Source organism: Drosophila novamexicana, unplaced genomic scaffold (genome assembly GCF_003285875.2).
Source record: "Drosophila novamexicana strain 15010-1031.04,08,12 unplaced genomic scaffold, DnovRS2.1 tig00000008-arrow-pilon, whole genome shotgun sequence".
NCBI classification, from domain to species: Eukaryota; Metazoa; Arthropoda; class Insecta; order Diptera; family Drosophilidae; genus Drosophila; species Drosophila novamexicana.
In genome coordinates, this window is record NW_020824765.1 from 7,147,741 (window position 1) to 7,159,935 (window position 12,195).

Here is a 12,195-nt window from a genome sequence, read left to right on the forward strand (position 1 = left end):
TTTTTTGTTGTTCCTATTATAATTTAATATAAAATATTTATATGCTTACAAATAGTGAATATCCTCTTTCTTTTGACTATTGATATTATTTCTGGTTAAAACTCTTCTTATTTTTTTAATAATTTTGTAGTAATCGTATAAATACATTAGGCTATACAAATATTTGTGTGTGTACCATATCTGCTGATTATATTTTAGGCCATAAAGACTCTCTATACACATATATATATTTTTTTGTATGAAGATTATCTGCAGATGCTGACAAATTGTATATTGCGAGCGACAGTAGGAAGCCAGAATTTCAGCACAAACGAATTCAATCAATTTAAAAATGTTTGATAACTAGATTTAAATAAAAAGGCGCTTTTAGTCATCGCCAAAATCCATCAGGTTATACAAATATTTTTATAGGTATCATTTTTAGGCATGCGCCCTGATTGAATTTCAGAGCCCGCTGCGCTATATAGTATATTTAGCTGTAGATTGATAGATTGCTGACAATATATATTGACAGCGACAGCATTTTCTTTTTAACTCGATTGCAGTTCGTACTGCAGCACTTATATTTTCAATAAATTGTAAGTGCTTTGCTCAAGCTCAGGCGCAGGCAAACACCCAAAACACGCACGGGCACACACACACGCACACACATGCTAAAATTTTGGTCACAAAGTTGCTGCTGTTGCTGTTGTTATTGTTATGGCTGGCCATAAATTGTTGGAACGCGTCGCGCACATTGACATGCAGCTCGCGCTTGTTTGACAGCAGCGACTGCAGCCGGTCCCCAAAAAGTATGCTATGAAAAGTCGCGCGGAAAAAAAAACATTTTGATTGATGCTCTTGTTTGGCCAATAGTCAGCCAGTCAGTCATTCATATCGGGCCATAGAACTTTCCGATGCTACTAACAATTGCTCGTTAATTGTTTGGACCCAGAGGCAAACAAGTGCAAGTCGCGTCGAGTGGGCCCATGACTCATATATATTTAGACAGATTGATGACCAGTAGTCGATGTCGACTCATCTGTTAATAGCCAATTTGATTGATGTACTGCACAGTGGTAAAGTGGGGCGGCTAAGCAGCTTAAAAACGTGTGTATGTGTGTGTGTGTGTGTCTATATATACAAGCTGAATACAAATATTTGCAGCTCTCTGAAGCAGGCTGACTGTGGCCTTAGCACAGATAAGCCGCATTTCGAAAAGGTTCCTCAAAGTCAAGCGAAGAGTGTGTTCTGCAAAGTAGCCGGACGCAGTCGGGCATTAAATGCATTTACTCACCTGCGTGGGCAGCACAATCAGCGCCACACAAATCATGATGACCATATACAGCTGTGATGGCCAAATGTCCGGCACAAAATCACCGTAGCCAACCGTGGAGAAGGTCACAACCACATAGTAGGTGCTCTGGAATAGATTCAAATGGCGATGTCCGGCGCGCTGAAAGTGCTGTATACCGCAAACACTAAAAGAGAAACAGACGGAGATAGTTTGAGAGCGAGAGAGAGAGAGAAGGCAGAAGGGAGGCTGTGGTCCTTGGTTATAGTTACCTGGTGAAGACCAAGCACAGCAATGTGGCCGACAAAATGGTCAACTGCTGCGACAAAGCCGATTGTGATTTTTGCATAGCGCGATGCAAATCGTTCTACAGAAATGTTGCAGCATTCAAATTGAGAATTATGTTTAAATTAATAATAATAATAACACACATACAGACACACAGAGAGACACTTACAAACATGTTCTCCAGCGAGCGCTTGGCCAGCCAGCAATTTAGAAAAATTGGTATGAAAAGATTGCGCAGCGGCGGATGCACAATCTACCAGTGAAAAAAAATAAAAAAATAATAATAATCATAAATAGAAATATATAAATATTATTTAATGTTAAATTTGAAGTGTACTTACCGTTAGTGCAAAGGGTATTGTCGTTACTAATTCTAGTATAAAGTGAAATGAGAGTATTTGCTGCCATATGTTGCCCTGTTAACAAAATTAAACGATTAGATGAAACTTTATAAAAGTTGAACAATTGGTAAGCAAGACAGTTAAGAGCCAAATTTATATATTTATAAATAAATTTTTGTTTAATGTAAAATATTTCTAAATCTTTCTAAACTAATTTTCAAAATCAAACCAATTGTAAAGCCTAATTTCCTTCCTTTCCTATGCAATTTTTTTTTTTGTATCTTTGAAAATTAATAATTTTTATACTGTTTTTAAGCATGAACTGAAACCACGGCCATATAAAATATTAGTGTTATACAAATAAAATAAATGTTGCGGGTAAAAAAAAATACATCAAAGTTCGCATTTTAATTATTAATTTTATATTTTCTTCAGAAATATATGTATTTTTTTCATCTTTTACATATTTTTAAATTTAATAACACATATTAAAATGTACATTCAACAACAATTAATATATTTGTGTGGGCGACTCACCTTATAGCCTAGATATGTAAGAACCAAAGATTGAGTTAACGACACCATGGCCAGAAGTAATTGTAGCACCCAGAGCACCGTGGGACGATTCACCCAGAGTATTGCATCCCAGTTAATAATTGGATTCTCCTGGAACTCCTCCTCCGTCAGCTTGGCAGAGATGATAAACTCTGTCTTATTGGCCACTTCGCAGCCATAGCTAGAGTAAACACACGCAGATAGAGATATATGGAGAATGGGTGTGGTGTGGTGAGGGTCACAATAAATCTTGTGAGCTATTGCAATTTGAAGTTATTTGCTGTTGGCTTTTAGCTTACCATGTTATAAATGTTGGATTTTTATCCAATATCACACGTATTATGTAGAGAACACACGACAGTAACTTAAGGAATAAATCGGCAATTCGTATGCGTAAGCCTTGAAAAAGAGAAAGTAGCACAAACACAAAACGAAATTTGGGTCAGACAACTAAATTACATGAGTTCGTTAGTTTACCTTTTACCTAACTATCTAACCTGTCCGTTTTTCCAGTCAGCGCCTGACTAACTAACTGACTGACTTATTGGGCGAAAAAAACAAAAAAAAAAACAACTCACCCTCATTTGACTGTTTACCAATCTACCTATTTACCTGTTCGACCTGTTTACCTGTACAATTATTTCCTATCCAAATCAATATTTACTCAAGTATATTGAGTCTGCTTCTTCTTCTTAGACAATGTCAGTCCTGTGTTCGTTGTTGTTGTTGTTGCTGCTGCTGCTCTGCCTCGTCTTACACGTGTTTTTCCAATTGATTCAATTGTTTGTGCGGCCTACGAAAACTTTAATCGTTTTGCCATAAGTTTATTTACATTCGGGAATTCAAAGCTCTGTCTGCTTTGCAAAACCGCAGTACAATTCAGTTAGACATTTGTTGTTTGGCTTAAAAGAGCTACAGTTGTACTTCTCTAAAGTGAACTCACAGATAAGCCCGAAATTAGAGAATAGTCCTATATTTGCTATAAAGTAAAATATTCCTTCAATGCGTAACAAGCACTTTATTTCTGCTCTTAAAATTATTTTATTAAATTTCATTAAATTCTGCTAAAATTCGTTGTAATCTTTTCTACATCAATTTATAGAAAAGGTTAAATGAAAGTTCAACTTGAAAATCTGTTTGAGATTCTATTTATATATCGTTTACGAAAACTTATCTAACACTAATTATTAAAGTAAATACCAACCGAAAAATGAATACCAGAAATGAAAAAGCAGTCGAATCGGAACAAATTGATAAGAAATCATTATATACATATGTCCCTAAGGTAGCTGTGTTTTTATAAAGTCTGTTTTTAGACAAGTTGAACTTATAGTTCAATACATATAGCTAAAAACAGTCCATGTAAGGATATATCACTGTATTTTTGACTATGTCAAGTAATTTGGAAGCTTAGCTTAAGCAGTTAAAAAGTAATTTGAATACTTACTTGAACGCTGATTCTTAATGAAATAGAGTTGCAGTCTTTCTTTGAATGTATTTTCATTCACATAGTACTCCACACGCACTCTGCAAATATAGAGAAAAGAATGGTAATTTATATTTAAAATGTGATTTGATTGGCTGTCGGGCACAAAAGCCTCTTACAGAATGCAAAGCGCATTTGGCTTTTTGTGGTAAATAAATTAAGGCATTGTAAAAATTACCCAGAATAAGCAGTAGTATCAATAAAATGGCAATTTACTTGATGCTGCATTTGACAATTGATGCGCTTACTTATCACATTATACGGAGCACAAGGTGACAGACCAAGTGGTTGAACGGAACAGGATGTTGCCAATGGCAGCTATTTCCCGCTCCGACACCCTCAAATGGCATACTGTATTCGCTTCTACTTACACTTTTCATGGCATTTCTATTAGGAAGTGGGTGCAGCGAGTGCCAAGAAAGTATATATTAAAATGTCAGTAGGTTCTCTTTTTCTACCTCTTTCTGTGTGTGTATGGGAGTGTGTTTATGTGTGTGAGTGTTGCTGCACGTTGCAGCTGCTTGACAGCGTACACACTTGACAGCAACAACAACAACAGCAGCAGCAACACCAATGGAAGCAGCATATTGCAAGTAAACTGCCAATGACACTCGCTGCTAGCTGTGAAATAAATTTGTATTCATCCAGCGATTAATCACAGTCATCTTGGAAATCTTAAAAAATTCAAAGGTGAAAATAATACTTCTACCTGCATTGAAAGCGTAATATATGAATAAATAAAGAAAAAGTTTGTTTCAAAGCAAACGATTAATTAAATAGCTAAATTTTGTATTTGAAAGCGCATTAAAACTGCAGTTTCAGTGTATAAGTATTGTGTAGAAGTTTTAAGCTTTAATAATGATTCAAAGCTATTCAAAGCTGGTGCTTGCGCTTACTTGAAAAAAGGTCTGGAAGGTTTAGAAGATTAATCCAACATAATCGAAATAGCTGCAAGGGTAGGTTCGATACTATGATTATATCTTTATTTTCTGCTTGAAAAGCTCATGAAGTTGCAAGCAATATTAACTATAATGAAGCTACAAATTAGTTAATATGCACAAAGTGTGTCGCTTTTTAATTCGTAAGCTTTGACAGCACATTAAAGATGCAAAATGATGTTTTCCAAGCACAACTTCTTTCCACCAACTTGCCTTAACCTCTCGATCGGCTCGTGTCATTTCACGTATTTCAGTTTAACGTTTTTCTACAATTTGGTCTTCTTCCATAGCCGGATGCATAGTTATTATTTTATTTATTGGCACATCTGTTGCTAGTGCAATATAAACATTGAGCATGCAACGTGGCGTATGAGCAACAAAATGGAAACGTTTATCTGGCAATTGCGCTGCAGCTGACAACTTGAAGGCCCAAACGCTGAATAGCAAACTTGCAGTTGAGCCAGCTGCAAGCCACAATACATGTATGTTAGTTGCATTGCGAGCATCTCGTATCTTGTAGATGCCCAAGCATGTAAATTGCTTCAGCTTTGACCATAATTCAAAACTTTCCGAGTGCCTGGCAAACAGCAAAACATTCAAGCAGACTTTACTCAAACACTTGACTGCCCCTCAGAAGTCCGACGCACTGCGAGTTGATTGTCTGTCTAGGTCGGGTCTTAAGTAATTAAAGACGTCGCAGTTTGGGGGTATTGTGCTGAAAAAAACACAAAAAAAAGTCTATTTGAATACAAAGCACATAAATTGCCAACCTGAAGCTTTGTTTTGTTTGCAGCTAGTTTGTAACACATTATGAACTAGACACAAATACAGTCCGAGAGCTCTGGGGTCCTGTGCATATTCATGTCAAGGTTAATGCACGCACAGATAAACTGAGCCAAGGCGGAATAAATGGCACCCGCGTGGGCAGCAAGTGGCAATGACTGCAGTGCGTGGCACAATATTAACGCTCGCCCCGCTGGTGGCCAATCAGTTATGCCACAGCCACTTGGCACAAACGCACAACGTGCCACTGCATACAATCAACTCTGACCTGTGGTTAAAGCCTGTGAACTGCCAGACGGAAATTCGCTGACGGGGTTCATTCCACTCGGCCATTGAACGCGGTACAAGAATAATTTGCAGCTGCTTGTAAATTTTGTTGGCAGCAACTAATGCTTGCAACATTCGCTGTGGCAATCAAAGGGCAACCAGCTGCTGGCAGCGGCTACAGCTAACACATGCAGGATCGTCTTTTTGGCAACCGCCCCACCTTCCTTCCCTCTGGGGAGAAAACAATGCCAAAGTTCAGTAGCAGCAATTGAACCCAGGCGACTTTGATGTTCGGCCCCGCAACTTCCCAAAAGAAATGTCAACAAACATTTATACATGGTGCAATGACACTAGCTGCAAGTGTTTGATCACATTACATTAAAATAAATGCCAGTGTTTAGCTAAAGCTAGCAAATTATATTGATTGATAGCTGTTAAAGCTCTCGGCTTTAACATTACGGGGTACAATGAATTTTGCTGGAAATTACACTAATTTATTATTTCAAGCATGTTTATTATGACGTCTAGATTTAAGAGGGTTTTCAGTTAATTTAAAATAATAAATTATTTAAAGCTAAATGTTATAAGACGCTCAAAGCATTTTTTGAATTCGGTAAAACATAAACATCTGAATTCGTAAAACGTAAGCTTTTAGCAACTTTTTCAGATATTAGTTGCTTCTGAAGCATTTTATGACTTCTATTTAAATTGGTAGCAAGAAAAATATATGTTAAAAAATATATAAAATTATATGCATATGAGAAAAGAATAATACAAAATGTTTAATAGGTATAGTTGTAAATAATATATAGTAGCTTACAGATGAGGTTGTTTTTGAGTTTTCTGTGAGAAACAGGTATTTATTTTTTAAATATTTTATGGTATTTATATGCTTACAAAAATGTTAACTTAAATTTGATTTTCCATAATGAAGCTAAATAAATGTTGATAGGCATAAGCTGAAGAAGTTAATTGCGGAAGTATGTATACCTATATATTATAAGTAATAAATAAATAAAATAACCAAGAAAAATAATTATTTTTCTGAGTACCTTGCATTTAATGACAGTGCAGACGTGTGATATATATTTGTATGTTTAATCACACATCTAATTGCAGATATATAGTTGCCTTTCTTTATGTGCTGCACATTTCGTGACAATGTTCTTGATGGATTCTAACCAATCATCTAATATCTAATATATGAAACTTGAGCTTAATTAATTGAATTAGATTAATTGTGTAGATTTTTAGTGCTTATTTGTCATAGCTATAGAATAGTGTTGTCTGTCTTTGTTCTGTATAAATTAATTGCCAGCGACTGTATCTGACTTCTGGCTTTAATATATGTAAATTTTCCATTTTCTAATTATTATTTTCTGTGTTTCCCTTGCAAGCTGACCTAACTTACTGTTCGCAGCCGTAGATAGTTTGGAGTGCATTTCCATGCAGTGGCCATTAAACAATTTCACTGTTTGACTTTTATCTCAGCTTTTGGCTGTAATTATGTGCGCACTGAGGCGAGTTTACTGTAAAAGCTCTCAACTTTTTATGGGCCACAATCAATGTGAATGGCTCTGGGCAATCAACGCGTGTGCAGCTCCATCGTCGAGCACTTAACGCAAAACCGAAACACTGCTGGATAATTTAAGGAGGACACGCGCTTTTGTTTTATATCCTTTCGAGCTCACTCAAGCATCATCATTTAATGGTCCAACAACAACGCCAACTGCAATAAGCGAGTTGTGTCTCACATATACATCAGGTCAGGCCCTAGCGACGCCCTGTCGCCTTGAAGAGCCACCATTAACCTGGTGAGACAAACTGGCTAAAGTTACTCAATTGGGTTTTGAACCAACGCATCGACCCTTTGAGTAGTGGCAAAAACAGCTCGTTTTGAGCCGTTGTTGATGTCCGCCGTAGACATAAGACCTTTGTGTTACGGTGCCTTTGTGTGGCCAACGGGCAACGGGCAACGATACAACAACAACAAAAGCCGATTCATTGTTATGCCAGGTATTTCATGGAGGAGCTTTGTTGCGCTTTGATTTTTGGGCCTAGAAAGAACCCACGCTTCGCCAAAATGTGCTTTAAGAAAAATCTCTTTCAAAGTGAAATTTAATCAAGTTTTGTAATCAAATCTGTGTGTTCGTAAACATGGCGCTGTTGCTAATAGAAATGTGAGCCAGCTCTCAGCCTGGCCTAAACGCTCGAAGAAAAAACGAAAATCACATTTAAAAATCAATAAAAGGTACAAACAATATATATACACATCTATAGGTAAAAGCAAAGAGCTGGTAGCCACGCCGCGGGCTCAGCTTTAAATTCAATATCAACATTAAATTTGACGCCCTAATCAAATGATGAGGCAACAAAAACACATTAGCGCGCAATTTGTTGGGCCACAAGGCAAACATTATAATAAGTGCTTCAGCAAGAAAAGCAAAAAAGCAAGAAAAAAAAAAAGAAAAATACCATCAGTAAATTGATGCCAGGCCTTAAATTCAACACGCAGACTTGATGAGTCAGACCCAACTGCATGCAATCATTTTTTAGATGAGTTGTACACATTACGCATACAACATACATGCATACGTATAGAGAACATATGTAGACAATATATATCTCTTGACAAACTGTTGCCACAAACTTTTGCATAGCTTTTTCCAACTTTAGTTCACTCAATTATTTGTCGATGCTTGTGCAAATATTTGCATAGCATTCAACCATACGTATGCATATTGATTCTATCATAAAAACTTCATATACTATGCACAAGCTGTTGCTGTTTTGTTGCTGTTGTGTGTTTGTGCATGGAAATAGAATAGTTTGTACCATTTATTTTGCTGATATTTTGCCAAGCCACATTGTATCAATTTTAAAGTACTTTCAGTACTTGTTATGCCAAAAATCCAATTATATTCGACGTCTTTTAAGCAAATGAAATAAATTTAACCATGTTTTTAACTGCACGCATATACAAAACTGCGACAGTTTTCTGCCAACTTTGGGTCGTAGTCCCCATCGTCACATTAAAATTAATAAAATTAACGCCAAAACTAAGTTAATGTTTTAAAACAATAGATGAAAACTTTTTAGCTTAGCAAAGTCAATTAAACAAGAGCAGAGCTCTGCGTTGGTCAGCAGTTAAGGGTGGGCTTTCATTTAATTATATATATACAACTATATATAAATTTAAGCGTGAAGTTAAATTTAATGCAAGTTTTGAAGCACAATACTTTATAAATAGTGCTAAACTCTGTTTTTAAATAAATGCTTAAGATAGTTACCTTAACAGCGAAAGCTGCCTTAAGAATAGTTGCTTCAAAACAAAGATAATTAAACAAAAAAAAGTATAGCATACTTTTCAGCGCAGTTCAAATAAACATACTTTGGCGAATCATGCGCCAAGTGAATTATCAAAAATTAATGGGTCTTGCAGTTTTTAATTATGATAATTCTTTATAAATATAGTTAATAAACTTTCATATAACATTTAAATAACAGTGAAAATTGACATTCAGCCCAACAAACATTGAGTCAATGCGAACTTGTGTCGAATTTTATTTGGATTAAATTGAATGTGAGAGGCTTCACTGAGCCAAAAATGACTACTTAAATTTGCAGCGGTTAGTAACATGAGTGCACTTTATTTATTACAGAGCAATTCAAATGATATAGACAGTTAATATACATCCAGACATGCTCTGAATGCCACTGTTGTGTTTATTCCACTGAAATAAAGTTCTGTTACCCTTTCATTTAAGTTGAAAACACTTTTAAAAATAAGATACATATATATTTCTGTGGAATCCTTTGAAATCGAACAGACAACAGCTTAGTAATTGTGCTTCGAATTCGTTAGAAGTGTATTTACAATAAAACGTGTTAGCTTAAACTTATTTCAATTAGTTTAATTATTTGAATGGCTCTTCAACTAAATGGCGCAATAGCTAAAACTGTAGCTGAAAATGTAATTAAGAACTGAACTAAAAATAACTTTGCTCAAAACTGAGGCGCCCAGAGTACTTGGCTCAGCTGTAAATTTCTTAACACACACTTGACACACTATTATTGTCTTTTGTGTTGTGTGCTTTTAGTTGAAATTTGATTAGATTTTATTGCTAATGGCAATCAATTTATGATTGCTACTTAAATGCTTTTCTATTTTCTATTACATTTAGTTGACACCGCGTCTGAAGAAACGTGGCGCAGTGCTTTAAAAATCAATATAGAACAAAAATTGAATTAGCGCTGCGTATACGTAATTTGATTTGTTGCACAGCAGTGAGAGCAGCCATACAGCAATTGCCTGCGCAGATGTATCCACCATTTGGGCAGAGTCCTTTGACAGGACACAATACATACCTGGGTATACGATCGTAGGAGTCCCATGATGATAGACAATTGTAGGACGAGTTGCGACTGTTGCCCGCCATATTGCATAATAGATGATCCATTGGCCAGTCGTTTTCAGTTAGATATCACACGCATAAGCCATACACACACACGCACACACACATACACCCAGTTGTATGTGTATGAATCTTTTAAGTTTATAACTTTTGATAAACACTAAATATACAAACTGTGAGCGGGTTTTCGGTAAGCAACAATAGTTTTATCTTAGTGAGAACCGCCTTTAAGCGCTTAACGATATTCGATTGATGTGATGACTTATGATGTACAGCATTTATAATGCATGTGTGTTAAATAGACTCAGTTTCAGTTAGTTGCTTTAATAATTGATTCGATTAGTTTCCCTTCAGTTGCAGTCTCTCAACGGAATTTTCGATCTAGCTGAAATATACTTTAAGACAGTTGTCTGACAGTTCCGGAGTTTTACTTTAATCAAAATTGATTGCCCGCCCGTAATTAATTTGTTGTTTGAACACGCAATTCAGAACGCAGCGAGACACCCTCCACACACACACACACATACAAACTGTCTCTCGCCCTTACAGATTTCAATATTACTTTTTCCGTGTGTGTGTGCGTGTTCTTCGTCAATTGTTTGCACTTTGGACATTTAATAAATTTATTGGCGTCACAGTCTTGCGTCAAATGGGCATGGCGTTGTTGTAAGCATCGAAATGACACTAGTTGAATGGGACACCCAAAGCTTGCGATTAATCCCTGGCAGCTGCAGCGAGTTTGAGTGTAAGATAGGAGCACAATATACTGTTGATTGTGAGGAGATCCCGCTTTGAGCTTAAGTCAGCACACAAGCTAAAGCTGTTTAGCTTTTAAAGCACCTTACAGCTTTAAGCTAGAATGATGCTAATAGGTTTTGCGAGAAAATATCAGCTATATTCAACTTTTGCCACATTTAAACATTAGCTTTAAATTTAATCAAAGCTTTAAGCGTTGTGTTTCTTTATTGACAGAAGACAATGAACTCTTTAATTATTATTAATTTTAGAGCCTGATTAATTTGTTCTTAAAGCGAAAGCCATTTCACGTTTAATGTCCAATTTAAGCTGGGTTATCGCAACTAGCGCTTAATTAATTCTATTTTAAGACCCCTTTTTAAAAACGCATACCCACTTGAATACGTTTTAATGCTTGATATTATTATCATACAAGGGCTTTATTGTATGTTTACGCAAATTTTAATTGCATCTTTGGGTAATTTCTGGCCATTCAGCCACAGGTCACGCACGTTGGCAATTTGTTAAATTGATGATATTAACTCATATTTTAATTACTGCTCAAATCCCATTTGCAGGCTATTCGTTAATTTGGATAAACTCGCAGGGCGTGAAATATGTGAAATACTAATGTAAAATTAAATTATAAACAATTTAATTGACATTTAATTGCGTTGGTTTTTCAATTTATGCCATCAATTTGCCCTAATGCCTAATTAATGTTTTCTTTAATATAAAAATGGCTTTTTTCGGGTCATTTCGCATTTCGCTGGCAGAAAGTGAGAGCCCGCTCTATATTTTTTCTTTCAGACAGCCACAAAAATATATTATAATTATTATTTAAGTACACTTCTAAGGGAACACTACTTTAGATTTAGATATTTTCTGATCAGAACATCTATGGCTTCTTTTTATACTCTGCTATGACTACCTACAAATTGATTGAAGTCTAAAAGTACTTTAGTTAGTTTCTTTTTAAAATAAAAATTGCTGATTCTTTTCAAAATATACAAAATTTAAACTTCTTATACTTATAATTTTCATTATTAGAAGTCTTGCTAATGCGACAACCTCATTTGCCTAATTTTATGAATGGAGCTTTATAAATGGCAAC

General features: G+C 35.7%; 1 protein-coding gene across 5 annotated transcripts in view; it reads right to left on the reverse strand.

Moving 5' to 3' along the window:
- Nucleotides 1-12,195, reverse strand: part of LOC115763611 (potassium channel subfamily T member 2) — a 102,255-nt gene that overhangs the window by 20,050 nt on the left and 70,010 nt on the right. For all 5 annotated transcript variants that reach the window (XM_030706261.1, XM_030706253.1, XM_030706247.1 and 2 more), the window contains exons 2-8: nt 3,905-3,984; nt 2,757-2,856; nt 2,440-2,638; nt 1,903-1,977; nt 1,731-1,814; nt 1,546-1,640; nt 1,277-1,460 (exon numbers count right to left, since the gene is read on the reverse strand). In XM_030706261.1, coding sequence (XP_030562121.1) covers nt 1,277-1,460; nt 1,546-1,640; nt 1,731-1,814; nt 1,903-1,977; nt 2,440-2,638; nt 2,757-2,856; nt 3,905-3,984 — 817 coding nt within the window. The remainder of the gene's footprint in view (nt 1-1,276; nt 1,461-1,545; nt 1,641-1,730; nt 1,815-1,902; nt 1,978-2,439; nt 2,639-2,756; nt 2,857-3,904; nt 3,985-12,195) is intronic.